At 55.9% G+C, this 15,681-nt stretch overlaps 1 protein-coding gene across 4 annotated transcripts in view; it reads left to right on the plus strand.

The window, feature by feature from the left end:
- The first annotated feature begins 2,744 nt into the window (after window positions 1-2,744).
- FBXL18 (F-box and leucine rich repeat protein 18) overlaps window positions 2,745-15,681 on the plus strand; it is a 59,115-nt gene continuing 46,178 nt past the window's right edge. For all 4 annotated transcript variants that reach the window (XM_049638970.1, XM_049638971.1, XM_049638969.1 and 1 more), the window contains exons 1-3: window positions 2,745-3,212; window positions 8,734-8,949; window positions 12,299-13,842. In XM_049638970.1, coding sequence (XP_049494927.1) covers window positions 3,195-3,212; window positions 8,734-8,949; window positions 12,299-13,842 — 1,778 coding nt within the window. In that variant the 5' untranslated portion in view covers window positions 2,745-3,194. The remainder of the gene's footprint in view (window positions 3,213-8,733; window positions 8,950-12,298; window positions 13,843-15,681) is intronic.

Genomic DNA, 15,681 nt, shown 5'->3' on the forward strand with positions numbered 1-15,681 from the left:
TGTCAGTGAGTAGCCTGCTAGAGTCTCTCACTCCCTCTCTCTATGCCCCTCCCACACCTTCTAAAAAAAAAAATCTTAAGAGAAAGAGGTTATTCTGGCTGTAGCGAGAGGTGCTTAAGGAAGGTATGGCTCCTTCACAAACTCTTCTGGTGGGATGAGACCCTCAGGGTGAGGACTTCGGCACAGGAAGAGCCCCCCCGGGGCAGGTGTCCAGGCTCTTCCAGTGGGTTTCATCCAAGGCCTCTCCCTGCCTCGACCACCTTCAGCAGGCTCCATCCGCCCCTCGCTGCAGCCTCCCGGTGCCTGGAGGTTCTCTGCTCCCTGCAATACAGTTAAGGAGGCGGAATTGGAGGGCTCCCTCTGCCTCTCCAAGCCTCTGAGGTCCGGAGTAGAGACGACGTGGGCTCCAATCCCAGCTTTGCTATTCACGTGCACCTGTGTCCTCTTCTGCAAGCTGGGGTAATAATCGGGTCTACCCACCAGGGTTCCGTGACAGTTCCAATCGGATCTCACGTGGAAAGTGTAATCAGCAGTGGCGTGGGAATCGTGGCCATTGTCATTTCTATTAGGAAAGAGCTTTCCTTCAGGCCTCACATCAGGAGTGGGTGGGAGGTAACAGAGATCACCACCTTCGCCTACATCATTTCCAGCCTCTACTTGGGGTTTTTGGTGAACCCATGGGGCCAGGGGCTCAGACCTGGCCCCGGCCAGCCAGACACTGCAGTGGCGGGGGTGGGGAGAGGGGTGGGGGTGGGGGGCTGGCTCTCAGTGCAGGAGCCACTGAGAGCACTGCGAGGAAGTGTCGCCCAGACCTGGAAACGAGGGGTGAGAGCAGCGAGGTGTTGGAACTGACTCCCCGCTTTGGTTACCTGGAGCCCACGCTCTGTGATTTCCAACTAAATGCTCCTCAGAATTGGGGCACCCGGGAAACGTGGGACTCCGTCCTCATCAGGACCCATAATAGCAATAGTTACAGTGTTTGAATTGCTCCTTGTGCCGGACACTTTCATGCATCATCTCCGCTAATCAGGTGCCTAGCTGATGGTGGTTTATTGAGAGCCTGTCGTTGCCAAGCCCCGTTCTAGTGGGCTGTGGTGTCTAAATGTGGTGTCTCTCCCAGTTGGATGGGAGCCCCCAAATGTGGGACACAATCGGGCTTCAGCTAAAGCTGAGATGAAGGCAGGTGGTGAAAGAATTCACCTGAGGCAGAACAAAGGAGATAGAAGTTTATTGAAGGCTCCGCAAAGGAGCGGCAGGCAGGACAGCAGAGGGGAGGCCGGCTGCAATGAGGGAGTGGGTGGGGGCTGTTTTTAGAGAGGGAAGGTGAGGAGGTATGGGGACGCATGGAATTTTCCCTTTTTTGGTAACTGTGCCTGGTTGTAAGTAGCCCATTGGTCAGTTTAGGGCCTCTGGATATTTTGAGGTGGGTCACCTGATGGGCCTGTCTGTATTCAGCCAGGTAGTTGCTGTGGGCCCTTTTTACATTCCGTTGCTCAAGCCTGTTTGCCTAAAAGCGAGTGGCCTCTAGACAGGGGACAGAAAATAAACATTTGCATGACAATAAAAAACATACCTGATTACAGATTACAGGGGAAAAGAAGGAATGGGTCCGGGAGTCAGGAGGATGGGAGGGGAAACCTTGGGCCTCTGGGAAACTCCAGATACCTGTCTAGGTCATAGTTGGGCTCCATTGTCAAGACTCCAATAGTAAACAATGGGATCTCCATTAACACTCTTGTTATGCCTGAAGTTGTGTTTAACTGTTGACTAAACCATGAACTCTTTGAGGCAAAGACTGTGCCTGCCCCCAGGATGGTCCACCCACAGGAGGAGCTCATCAAAGGCCTCTTGATACAAAAGGCTCAACCCAATGAAGTGGGAGGCAAATGAGGCCCCAGGAGAGTAGGATATGAAACCTGATGTACTAGGTTGAATACATGTCCCCCAAAGATTGACCTCCGCCCAGAACCTCAGAATGTGACCTTATTTGGAAGCAAGCTCTTTGCATATGTCATTAGTTAAGATAAGGTCACCCTGGATTAACATGGATTCTAAATCTAACATGACAGGTGCCTATAAGAAAGGATACAAATGTGTGAACACGCCCCCGCCGCCCCCCCCCCCCCCCCCCCCCCCCCCCAGCAAGAAAGCAAGATGGCCCTGCAAACACAGAGGAAGAACTTGGGACCCATAGAGTTGCAAGCCAAGGATTGTTGGCCATCACCCAAAGCTAGGAAGAGCAAGAAGGGATTCTTCCTGAGAGCCACTGGAACATGGCCCAATCACCATCTTTGTTTCCTACTTTTGGCCTCCACAACTGTGAGAGAATACATTTCTGTGGTTTAACCCCCCCTCCCTCCCCGCCCCCAGATCGTGGCCCTTTGTTCCACCAACCACAGGAAACATACACACGCTTAAGGTCACTCAGGAGTCAGCACCAATTCTGACCCGTTTTTTCCCCACGGATTTTTATGAGTAAATGATTTTTATATACAAAGCGTTAAGGGGTGAGGGCACATCAGCCACCTGTTCATTTACCCAGCAAGTATTTATTCAGTGCCTATTACGCGTCAGGCAGCATCCTAGGTACCTGGAATCCTGCCCCTGAGTACAGGAAGAGAACAACAAAGAAAAAAGAAAAGAAAAAGACACAGTAGGTCAGACAGTGCAAAGAGCTATGAAGAAAAAATACAGGATAAGGAGCAAATTTAGGTGTGGGAATGTGAGGACGTGGAGGAGGGGAGGCTGTCTTCTGCACGGTGGGCAGGGGCCCCGCTCCCCGCGGGTGGTTCTTGCAGGCATGGGGACGCAAAGGCCAAGGCCTGGAGGCAGGAGAGTGCTGCCCGGACAGGAAGAGGCCAGTGGGGCTGGGAAGGAGCCTGCAGAGAGCAGACGAGGGGGAAAGGAGCCAGGCCAGAGAGCCAGCTGCGGCTGAGCTGACGGGGTCCTCTCGGGCTCACCCCGCGCCCTAGCAGGACTGCTGGCACGGGCGCCGCACCCAACATGGCGGCCGCGCGGGACAGGCCGACTGGCGAGAGGAAGTGCGTAAGCAGGCGCCGGAAGTGGCTGGAGCCCCCGCCCCCTCCCGGGGTCTCTGTGGAGTCGCGGACGCGCCGGCTTTGAGCATCCCTGGCGGGCCAGGGGGAGGCCCTGGGGCTGCGGCTCCCGCGGCCGCGGCCCCGCCCGCCTTCGACATGGCCAGCTCCGGAGAGGTACGGCCGGCGCCTCTCTCCGCTCCCCTTCCTGCCGCGCGGACTTGGCTTCGCTCGGGCCTTACCATCTCTCCCCGGTCCCCTTGGCGTCCTTTCCATCCAGCCGCCTATCCCTCTCCATCCTTCCCGTCCCGACCTCGACCCCCAGCTCGGTGCCGCTTGGCTCTTTCCACCCCAGCCCAGGCGTCTGCTCTGTTTGGTCCTTCCTGCCCCGACCCTGGCCTCGGCCTCGCCGGGTCCTTCCCATCCCTGTCTTGGCCTTGCCCCCTGCCCCATCCTTGCCTCATCCCGCCCCCATCCCTCCCCGGTCCTCACCACTCCGTTCCGAAGGCACAAGCTCTCTCCTCCTTGGGTTTTCCAGCCCTTTCCCAGCCCCGCAGTCGTGATCGCCAGAGTTCTTCCCCTCCTCTGCGCCCCCAGAGTTTTCAGGCTCCTCTAGGCCTCTCAGGCCCTTTTCCCATGTACCTGGGCTCAGCCCTTGGAGCTACGAGACTTCCCTCTTCCATGCCCGCTGTGCACCCCATCCTCTATCTTTGAATGCTCAGTTTCAGTCCTTTTCAGCACTTTGCTCTGTGCCTGCTTGTGTGACTTGGGGGGTAATGGAGGAAGGGCCAATTCACCTGGGAGACTTCTGACTTAGCCCAGAATTCCTTCCCCAGCGCTCCACAAGTCTGGGTCTGAGTCCCTGTAATGTGGTGCAAGGTATTTCATCTGCATATCGAGGTATGGGGGTTCGGACTCTGACTAGTGTCTTTCCTATTGTTGCTTCCTGCCTTTCTTTATGTGTATTTGTGTGCACCTGTGTGTATATGTAGCACGTGGGACTTGGACCCTTGAGTGCACTTCCTGTCTTAGGGGCTTACCTAGGCTCTGGGGAACTGGAGTCAGAGGTTCAAGTGTTTTTCGAACGGGGCTGGGTGTTGGTGACAGCGCCTCTTCCTTTGAAGTGAATTAGGCTTAGAAGTGGCCCCTTGATTGAGAAGGACGGTGTGGGACTGTGGGACATACCTGCAGACTGGTGGGAGGTTTGAAGGGCTGGAAAGCTGCAGCTCTAAAAGGAAGAGTTGTGGAGTAGCCTGGCTGTAACAGATTCAGGTAATTGTGTGTACTTGCGGGGCCCTGGGGGGCTGGTGCAAAGGCCCCTGTGTTCCTTGAAGCGACCTGGCCAGTGAGGCCTCTCTCGTTGCTTTGTGGGCGGCTCTTGAGTTGAGAGGAGAGAGGGCCGTCTCTTTCTACCCTGGGGATGGAAATCAAGGTCCCTTCTGGGATGGTCTATTGATTATTTGTTGATATATAGTTCACATACCATGAAATTCACAGTGTTAGGGGGCACCTGGGTGGCTCAGTCGGTTGAGCGTCAGACTTGGGCTCAGGTCATGATCTTACGTTGAGTTGGAGCCCCGCATCTGGCCCGCTGCTGTCAGCTTGTCAGCACAGAACCTGCTTCAGATCCTCTGTCCCCTTCTGTCTGCCCCTCCCCTGCTTGCACGCTCTCATAAATAAATAAATAAATAAATAAATAAATAAATAAATAAAATCCACAGCTTTAAATTTATTTATCTTTTTAAAGTAAGCTTTATGCCCAACGTGGGGCTTGAACTCACAACACTGAGATCAAGAGTTGCATGCTCTACCAACTGAGCCAACCAGGTGCCCCAGAGTGGTTTTGAAAAACATAGTCACATGGTTGCGCAGCCATCCCCGCTGTAGAATTCCAGATGAGGTGGTCTGATTTTGAAAGTCATTACTGGCTTTGAAAGGTGTTTGTTTTTATTTTTATTTTTTTAAGTTTATTTTTGTGTGAGAGAGACAGGGAGTGTGCATGTGCACAGGTGAACAGAGGAGAGGGGCAGAGGGAAAGAGAAGATCCCATGCAACCTCCACGCTGTCAGTACAGAGCCCGATGTGGGGCTCAGTTTCACGACCGACCGTGAGGTCATGACCAGAGCGGAAATCAAGAGTCGGATGCTTAACCAACTGAGCCACCCGGGCGCCCCTCATTGCTGGCTTTAAAATGCAGATGCGGGGCGCCTGGGTGGCGCAGTCGGTTAAGCGTCCGACTTCAGCCAGGTCACGATCTCGCGGTCCGTGAGTTCGAGCCCCGCGTCAGGCTCTGGGCTGACAGCTCAGAGCCTGGAGCCTGTTTCCGATTCTGTGTCTCCCTCTCTCTCTCTGCCCCTCCCCCGTTCATGCTCTGTCTCTCTCTGTCCCAAAAATAAATAAAAAACGTTGAAAAAAAAAAATTTAAAAAAAATAAAATGCAGATGCCCAGGATGGCTTCCAGAGTTTCTGGGAGTAGTGGTCTGCGGTTTTTGTAATGCTTCAAATGATTCTGAAGCCGTGGTCCGTTGCCTCACCTGGTTCGGTGTTTTTTTAACTCTTGGAAATTAAAAAACGATCCCCGTTCAGGAGCCATTCCTGGCCTAGTGAGGAGATAAGCGTCATCCGATGAGGCTGGGGTGAGGGGAGGAGGGTACCTGGTCCAGCGGTGATGAGCACGGTGAGGGTGAGGTAAGCGGGGTGCCGGATGCTGGGAGGGCTTCGTTGCATTTGAGCCTTTGAGCCAAAGTTCTGACAGGAGCAGTTTTCCTGTGTGGTGGCCTGTCTGGTGGAAGGAAACAGCTTGTGGAAAGGCTTAGAGGCACGAGGCAGGCAGGGGACATTCTAGAAATTGCTAAGAGAAACAGAGACCTGAGAAGTGGGACAGAAAATTTATGGAAACCCATAAAATTGTGCACCTCTTGAGATTGGTGTTGTGGTTTAACAAAGGTTTTATGATGTAAAATATGCTATATTTTACAATTTTACATCATGAAAGAGCGCTATAATGAGCCTTTCTGTTAGATCCATTGGCCAGTTATTGAAAAAAATTTTTTTTTGCATTTAGTGTTCCTTTTTTCTTTTTAAGTCTATTTATTTATCTGAGAGAGAGAGAGAGAGAGAGAGAGAGAGAGAGAGAGAATCCCAAGCAGGCTCTATACTGCCAGTGAGGAGTGCAGTGTGGGGCTCGAACTCACGAGGTGCAAGATCATGATCTGAGCCAAAGTCAGACGCTTAACCGACTGAGCTACTCAGGCACCCCTCTTTATTTGTTTTTTTAAGTAAGTTTTATGCCCGGTGTGGGGCTTGAACTCACAACTCCAAGATCAAGAGTCACATGTTCCACCAACCGAGCCAGCCAGGTGCCCTCCCATTGCCCAGAGTTAATAGTTGTTAACACATGACTATCCTTGTTTCATCTCTCTCTCCCCTTGACTTATTTAGATCATTCCAGACACCTCTTCGGTTGATTTGTGAGACCTATGATTTCTTGGGTTGTCCAATGTGAACATCTGGGAGGGGATGATTTTGGGGCAGGCACGCACTGAAGTTTCAGTACTTAATTCTGCCTGAGGTTTTGTTTTTTTGTTTTGTTTTGTCTTTGCTTAAAATTTTTTTTTGTGAAATGTTACGTTCTGAAAAGTGCATAAAACTTTTTCCCCCTTACATTTTATTTTATTTTTAAAAATATTTTTAAGTCTTTTTGCTTATTTTTATTTATTTATTTATTAAAAAAAATTTTTTTAACGTTTATTCATTTTTGAGACAGAGAGAGACAGAGCATGAATGGGGGAAGGTCAGAGAGAGAGGGAGACACAGAATGTGAAGCAGGCTCCAGGCTCTGAGCTGTCAGCACAGAGCCCGACGTGGGGCTCGAACCCACGAACCATGAGATCATGACCTGAGCTGAAGTCAGATGCTTAAACAACTGAGCCACCCAGGCGCCCCTGGGAATCATCACTTGTAACACATGCCTAGGTGATCCCTATGATTGGCTCTGGGACGCGCCGAGCTACGGAAAGTCACTAATGGTTGAGAACACTAGCCCCAGAATACAGCAACCCAGAACACTGCGGACTTGGGTCTGACGGCTGTCGTCTACCCTCACAAACCGTGGGAGGAGGGGGACAGGATCGAAGGCACCTCAGATGGAAAGGGGGGCAGTGAAGGCACATGGGAAGGGCCCGTGCTGTTCCACCGTGGGAAATGTTTGCGGAAACCCTTTCCCAGGCCTGGGGAACACTTGGTGGGACAGAGAAGGGGGCTCCAGTCACACAGCCCGGGAGAGCCTTGGAGGCTGTGTGGGGTGTGCAGGCAGGCTCTCCCTTCCCAGACTTCACGGTTGCCCCAGCAGCAGCAGGGCTCTCCAGGTCTCAGGGCTTCCATCGGTGCACATCTGTACAGAAGAAAAGTCTGGTTGGAGGAGGGGGGCTTGGAGACAGGCGGTGGAAATAATCCTGGGTGCCCTCTCCTGGGAGCGGTCAGACAGGCACCCCTTCGGTGAGGATGCTTTAGAGGCAAGAGGATCCCTTCTGGGAAGTGCCGGGAAGATACGGGGATCCCTCCCCACCATGGGCTCCCCTGAGAGCCTCCAGTCCCTTTGCCCTTGACTTGGGAATTTCCTGTCACACTGATGAAGGGTGAGCCCCCTCTCCCGCTGGGTTGTACACATCAGCCCAGGAGAGGCGGGAGGCCCGCATCACGGAAGAAAACCTTTTGCAGATATTTACAGAAACACAGTGAAATGTGTGGACATCTTACGGGAAGTACTGATCCGAGTTTCTAGCCAGATAGTGTGATAAGTGGGGGTAAATTGTGCAGTTCCCATCATCTAATAGTAGCCTCGGCAATGTAAAGACGTCGGTCTAGGAGGTGCGATTTCTTCTTTATAAGGACTTTATACTGCCCTTCCTTAATGGCAGTGCTGGAAAGAGCTGCTGTCTGCCACTGTTTGAGGGCCTGATGCCCATCCCGGCAACCCCAACAGGTGAAGACATGTTGTTATCCCCAGTCTTCGTTGGTTTTTTTTTTTTTTTTAATGTTTATTTTGAGAGCGAGAGCTTGAGTGGGGGAGGGGCAGAAAGAGAGGGAGACAGAGAATCCCAAGCAGGCTCTGTGCTGTCAGCACGGATCCTGATGTGGGGCTCGAACTCAGGAACCATGAGATTGTGACCTGAGCCGAAATTGAGAGTCAGACACTTAACTGGATGAGCACCCCCCCTCACCCCACCTGCCAGGTGCCCCTCTTATTATTTATTTTTTTTCCCACCTCTATTGTTTCTTGATAGACTCCTGCTACCCGAGCATGTTAAGAATATAGCGTGAGGCTGGGGGGAGCGGGAGAAGAGCCTCCTTCCCAAATGGAGAACATTGGCCGATGGTCAGAAGTGGAGTCCGCAACATGGCGGGCTTGATGGGAGACCTTTAGTGGGAACGGTCTCTTACATTTGGAAAAAAATTGCAATTTCATTTTGCCTCTCTTTTGAGGAGAGACCCTGGTGTGCAGATGTGAAAGGGGGTGTTGGATGGCACGGGCTCTGGCTCCGCAGGTAAGGGTTTTGGTGAAAGTACCTTCTTTCCCACAGACTGTGCTGACGGCTTCTCTTGGCATCTGTCCTTGGCCGAGGAGGCCGGGCTGAAGGCCACCTCAGGGATCCCGTGGGAATTCGGTGTCTTTCTCCCCACCCCTCCTTATCTACAGGACACGTCCAACGAGGGCGACGCGCCCCCTGCAGCAGCCACTATGGCGGTGGGCGCCCACCTTCTCGGCTTCTCGGATGAGATCCTCCTGCACATCCTGAGCCACGTGCCCAGCACAGACCTGGTTCTGAACGTCCGGCGCACCTGCCGGAAGCTTGCAGTTCTGTGCCTGGACAAGAGCCTTACCCACACTGTGCTGCTGCAGAAGGACTATGAGGTGAGGCGCGGGTCGCTAGGTGGTGCTGGCCCGCGGGCGGGGATGGGGACGGCCCACGTGCCCCTCCGAGGACCGGCACAGCCTGGCAGGGGGCGCCGTGCGGCTAGTGACAAAGAAGGTGGGAGCTCCGAGTCCTGACCTGCTCAACCTCCGAGACACATGGTTAGGTGATAAAAGCTAGAGACCAGAAGGCACGGCCAGTGTGGCCCCCGGGGGGAGGGCGCAGGCTCGGTGGGTGGATGCGGTGCTGGGAGGGAGGCCAACCTCCCGGCAGGTACCCCAGGAGCGGGCTGCCGGGTCCGCGGCGGGTGTTGGCACTTCGGTGGTGCGGGGGAGGCCCCATCTCGCCCCCCAGCAGCCGCGTGCCGGGCTTCAGCTGCTGCGCGACCTTCCCACCAGGCCACTCTCTGACGGCCAGGGTGGGTGTCGCCTTGTGCCTTTTCACCTGGCGTCGCGGGGGAAGGGCGCTGGGATGGCAGCAGTGCTGTTTCCGTCCGGGGCTGGGCTGTTGGTGTATCTTCTTTCCCGAAGCAGCTGCGTAAGGCTTCTTCTCGTGGAGTTACAGGAATTCTCACGTACTCTGTGTCCCTTGTCGGGTGCCTGTGTCGTACTTTCTCTCGTAGTCTGGCTTGCCTTTCCTCTTTTTTTAACGGGATCTTTTGAGAGCATAAGTGTTTGAATTTAAGTTGAAGTACAATTTATTGATTTTTTTTTTTTCTGAGTTCGTGTGTCTCGCATTTCTGTTGAAGAAAATTTTGTTAGACCTGAGGTCGTGAAGATTTTCTGCTGTTGTCTTACAGAAGTCTTACAGCTTTAGCTCTTCTGGTATGCGTCCAATCCCTGTTGTGTTCATCTCTGTATGTGGTGTGAGGTAGGGATCGAGGGCTCCTTTTTTGCACGTGGCTCCTCACGGTTGCAACATCACTTATCGACAGGGTCGTCCTTTCCTTGTTAAATCGCCCTGTAATTTTTTTTTATTCTATATATATTTAATTCCAGTATAGTTAACATACAGTGTTATATTAGTTTCAGGTATACGATTTAGTGATTCAACACTTCCATACGTCACCCTGTGCTCATCATGCCAAGTGTGCTCCTTGTCACCTCTTTCTCTCATTTCCCCATCCCCTCCCCTCAGGTCACCATCAGTTATCAGTTCGTTCTCTGTACTTGAGAGTCTGTTTCTTGGTTTGTCTGTCTGTCTGCCTGTCTCTTTTGCCTTTGCTCTTTTGTTTCTTTTATTTATTTATTTTTTAATTAAAAAAAATTGAATTGACTATTATTATGTTTATTTATTTTGAGAGAGAGAGAGAGAGACAGAATGTGAGCGGGGGAAGGGACAGAGAGAGAGAAGGAGACTCAGAATCCGAAGCAGGCTCTAGGCTGTGAGCTGTCAGCACAGAGCCTGATGCAGGGCTTGAACGCACAAGCCATGAGATCATGACTGGAGCAGAAAGTCAGATGCTTAACTGACTAAGCCACCCAGGCACCCCTATTTTTTAAAATTAAAAAGAAAATGTTTTATTTCTTTTTGTGTGAGAGTGAGAAGGTGAGGGGCAGAGAGGGAGAGAGAGAATCCCAAGCAGGCTCTGCACTATCAGCAAAGATGTGGAGCTCGAACCCACCAACCACGAGATCATGTCCTGAGCCAAAACCAAGAGTTGGATGCTTAACTGACCGAACCACCCAGGCACCCCTGCTTTTTTGTTCCTTAAATTCACATATGAGTGAAATCATGCGGTATTTGACTTATTTCCCTCGGCATTAAACCATCTAGATCCATCCGTGTTGTCACAAATGGCAAGGTTTCATTCTTTTGCATGATTGCCTTGCACCTTTTGTTGAAAGTCAACTGACAACATATCTTAAAGATAAAAATAGAGGACTTGACCTAGACCCAAGTTTTAGGAGACCGTGGGAAGGTTTCCTTACTGTTGTTGTGAAGCCGTGCATTTGAACCCAGAGCGAGGCCCCTCCAGAGCTTGGCTCTTTACGGGAGAATGCACTGTGCCCCTCTCTGCTGGGGGCGGGGGTGGGGGGCAGCTGAGCCCACTCCCCAGAGCCAGGGTCAGGCTTCCTGCCTGTGAGGGTTCTTTCCTGTAGAGGGAAGGGCATCTGCCCCGGCACAGTGTATCTGGAGCATTTCCGATGCGTGTGTCCTGCCCCTGCGCGGCTGTGTGTGCGCGAGTTTAGCTTAGAGCAGTGATCTGGATGCACGAACGTGACGTGCGCGGGTGCTCGAGGCAGTGTGGTTTCTGAAGGCCTCGCTGGCACAGCCGGGACGGGCAGCTGTCGGCCGCTGGCTTCCATGACCAGACGTAATGTGGCTCACCTAAGCGGTGAGGAATATTTTTGAGGAATATTTAATGATGTGAAAATGCTTACGATGTAAAGGGCAGCGACAGCCAGGTCGGGTTTCCAGGCCACGACTTCATCCCGTGATTCGAACACCCCCCCACCCCCCCGCCCGCCCGCATCACGGAATAACACTTACCGTCTTCACCGGTTTTAAGTGCACGACGCTGTCCGGTACGCAGGATTACCTTTGTGGTGTCGTGCATCCATCGTCAGTGTTTCCGGAACTTTTCCATCACCCTGAACGGAAACTCTGGATCCGTTAAGCGGTGACCGCCATGCCCCTTTCCCCGGCCCCTAGTAACTTCTGCTCTGCTTTCCGTTGGTGAATTTGCCTATTGTGGGTATTTCCTGTGAGTGGAGTCACACAACATGGGATCTTCTCGGACTGGCCTGTTTCACCTAGCGTCACGTCCTCCAGGTTCACCGTGTTGTGGCACGTGTCAGAGCGTCGCCGTGTGGCCAAACGGTACTCCTTTGCGTGCGTGGACCGCGTTTTTGTTTATCCTCTGTCTGTTGGTGGACGTTTGGGTTGTTGCCACCCGTTGTTGCTGTGCGTAGTGCTGCCGTGTGCGTGACGGGCACGGATCGAGTCCCTGTGTCTTCCATTCCCTCGGTGGAGTTGCGGGGTCACATGGTAACCCTGGCTTTAGCTTAAGGAGGCGGCACCACACTTTTCCACACCCGCTGCACCGGTTTACATTCGCGCCCAGCTGGGGGTTCTCGACTGCTGGCTTCCGGTAGGCCTGTGGGGAGGGGAGGCAGGGGCCGGCTCTCCCCTCCGGTGTCCCTCCTCTGCTGGAGCGCAGAGCCCCTGCAGGGCCCCTCGTGGCTCCGGGTTGTCCACTGGTGAGGGGGAGGGTGTGGGCCGAGGGATGAAGGGGAAGGAGCCGCCCGGTGCCTTCAGCCCCTTTCCTTCCTCCCCGCCCCGCCCCGCCCCGCCCCTCCCCGCCCCGCCCCGCCCCGTCCCGCCCCGTCCCGTCCCGTCCCCCAGGCGAGCGAGGACAAGGTGAAGCAGGTGGTGAAGGAGATCGGCCGCGAGATCCAGCAGCTCAACATGGCCGGCTGCTACTGGCTGTCGGGCGCCACCATCGAGCACGTCGCCCGCTGCCGCGGCCTGGTGAAGGTCAACCTGTCGGGCTGCCACCTGACCTCCGTGCGCCTCTCCAAGATGCTGTCGGCCCTGCAGCACCTGCGCTCCCTGGCCATCGACGTGAGCCCCGGCTTCGATGCCGGCCAGCTGAGCGGCGAGTGCAAGGCCACGCTGAGCCGCGTGCGGGAGCTCAAGCAGACGCTGTACACGCCCTCGTACGGCGTGGTGCCCTGCTGCACCAGCCTCGAGAAGCTGCTGCTCTACTTTGAGATCCTCGACCGCACGCGGGAGGGCGCCGTCCTGTCGGGCCAGCTCATGGTGGGCCAGAGCAACGTGCCCCACTACCAGAACCTGCGGGTGTTCTACGCGCGCCTGGCGCCCGGCTACATCAACCAGGAGGTGGTGCGGCTCTACCTGGCCGTGCTCAGCGACCGCACGCCCGAGAACCTCCACGCCTTCCTCATCTCCGTGCCCGGCAGCTTCGCCGAGAGCGGGGCCACCAAGAACCTCCTGGACTCCATGGCCCGCAACGTCGCGCTGGACGCCCTGCAGCTGCCCAAGTCCTGGCTCAACGGCTCGTCCCTCCTCCAGCACATGAAGTTCAACAACCCCTTCTACTTCAGCTTCAGCCGCTGCGCCCTGTCCGGCGGCCACCTGATCCAGCGGGTCATCAACGGCGGGAGGGACCTGCGGAGCCTGGCCAGCCTGAACCTCAGCGGCTGCGTGCACTGCCTGTCCCCGGACTCGCTGCTCCGCAAGGCGGAGGACGATATCGACAGCGGCATCCTGGAGACGCTCGTGGCGTCCTGCCACAACCTGCAGCACCTCAACCTGTCGGCCGCCCACCACCACAGCGCCGACGGCCCGGGCCGCCACCTCTGCCAGCTGCTGGCCCGGCTGCGCCGCCTGCGCTCCCTGTCCCTGCCCGTGTGCTCCGTGGCCGAGGCGGCGCCGCGGGCCGACCGCGCCCCGGCCCAGCCCGCCCCGCACGCCGTGCCCCGCGGCTTCGGCAAGAAGGTGCGCATCGGCGTGCCGTCGTACTCCGGCCCCCTCCCGGGGCAGGCGGCCCCCCAGCCCTCCTCCGTGTTCTGGGCTCTGCTGAAGAACGTGCCCTTTCTGGAACGCCTCGAGCTCATCGGGTCCAGCTTCTCCTCCGCCATGCCGCGCAACGAGCCCGCCATCCGCAACTCCCTCCCGCCCTGCAGCCGGGCGCAGAGCGTCGGGGACTCGGAGGTGGCCGCCGTCGGCCAGCTGGCCTTCCTGAGGCACCTGACGCTGGCCCAGCTGCCCGGCATCCTGACGGGCTCCGGGCTGGTCAGCATCGGCCTGCAGTGCCAGCAGCTGCAGTCCCTGTCGCTGGCCAACCTGGGCCTGATGGGGAAGGTGGTCTACACGTCCGCCCTCTCGGACATGCTGAAGCATTGCAAGCGGCTGAAGGACCTCAGGTGAGGGGGCCTGGCGGCTCCGCCGTGGCCGCCGCCGGCCCTTCGGAGGCTTGAGAGGCGGCAGGGGGACGTGAGCGGCTCGGGCCCTCGCGTGGCAGACGTTCGCGTACCTGCTGCCCGTCTGCCGGGGTGGAGGAGGGGCGGGCTGTCCTCTAGCCGCCGAGGGCCTGGGGGGCGGTGGGGCCCGACCGGGGCTGGGGTGCGGTGACGGGACTCAGGGAGGCAGCAGGGGGCGGAGGCCGGGGCGGGAGGCAGGCGTGTCCGCATCGCTGCGGTCGGTCGTTTGAGTGGTTGCTCTAGAAGATGCCGCTGTGTGCGCGGTCCTGGTCAGTCCTCGCGACGACCCCAGGAGGCGGCTGTTGCCCCACGTAGCGGAGCTGGTGAGGGGTGGTGCCAGGAGCCGAACTCGGGGCTTTCCGTCCGACTGTGTGCTTTTTGAAGCCAAGAGTCAGAGGGCGCTGGGAGGAGACTCGAGGCCAAGGCTTTCTGGAAAAGCGGGAGGCATGTACTGGGGCCCCGGGGTCTTGCAGACACACCGGGTGCTCAAAAGCACAGGTGAGGTGGGGCGGGCAGCCAGGTGAGGTGAACGCACTAGAGCCGGCGGAGGGAGCAGTCCCGTCTCCGGCTGGGAAAGGCCCCCCTGGCACCCGCCCGGACCGGAGGAGCCGGAGACAGGGGCGCTGAAAGGGGGCAGTGCTTGCTGTAGGCAGGTGACAGTGGCCCAGAGCGAGGTGGCAGGCTGATCTGAGAGAGGAGAGGGTGAGGGGCAGGACCCACCCAGGCTGCTGTCCTAAGAGTCCAGACACAGCGGACTCTCGCTGAATTGAGCCGTGGAGTGAGGGGGGTTCTTGTGAGCATCGAAAGGGTAAGCCTTTGGGGGTGCCGGGGCGGCTCAGCGGGTTAAGCGTCGGCCCTTGATTTCGGTTCAGGTCGTGGTCTCACAGTTTCATGAGTTTGAGCCCTGCATTGGGCTGACAGTGCAGAGCCTGCTTGGGATTCTCTCTCTCTCTCTCTCTCTCTCTCTCTCTCTCTCCCCACACACACACACTTCTCCCCCCACCTCAGAATAAATAAATAAGCTTTAAAAATAAAATAAAATAAACTTAAAAAAATAAATACAGGGTAAGCCTTGGTTGACCTGAGACATGTTTGAAAATCTTGACAGATCTGATCTTGAAAAATTGCGCTGAGCTTGAAAAATCACACTGTTTCCCAGAATCTACTGGAAGGTATGGTGGGGCGGATGCCAGCTCTGCTGGGGCTTCAGGTTGGGGAGGATGTAGCGGCCGGGCTCAGATCACTCAGCTGGTTTCCCTGTCAGGCTGGAGCTGTGGGGTGGCTGGTGGGTGGCGCGAGAGCAGGAGCACTGAGGCGTGTGTGTGTGTCACTGTCCCCACAGTGGTCAGCGCGCACTTTACGTTTTTGCCGAGTGCCAGGTGCTAAGCCAGGGGCTGTCGGGCACCGTCTAGTCCCCGTGACAGCCCTTCATCGTTCCCGTTTCACAGACGAAGTAGTGGAAGCTTGAAGGAGGAGCTGAGGTTCACCCAGCTCAGTCGAACTCCAGAGCTTGACCTTGGCCCCAGGTCGTGCCAAATGGAAACCACTGTGCCTTTGCAGGCTTCCACTTTCCCCTCAGAAGGCGTCCTCTGACAGGAAATGGGGCCGGCTGAGTGCTTTGCCGCTCCCGCTCTGGAGCCTTCTAGGGGTCCTCTGCAGGCTGTGCCCGCCGTCTGTCCACTCTCCCTCCAAGCGCGATCCACACTGCGGCTCCTGAGGCCCTGCCGTCGGGGGTGAGAATCCCAGGATCCGACCCGGCAGAGCAGGGAGAGTAGGCCTCCG

This window comes from Panthera uncia, chromosome E3 (genome assembly GCF_023721935.1).
Source record: "Panthera uncia isolate 11264 chromosome E3, Puncia_PCG_1.0, whole genome shotgun sequence".
Taxonomy (NCBI): Eukaryota; Metazoa; Chordata; class Mammalia; order Carnivora; family Felidae; genus Panthera; species Panthera uncia.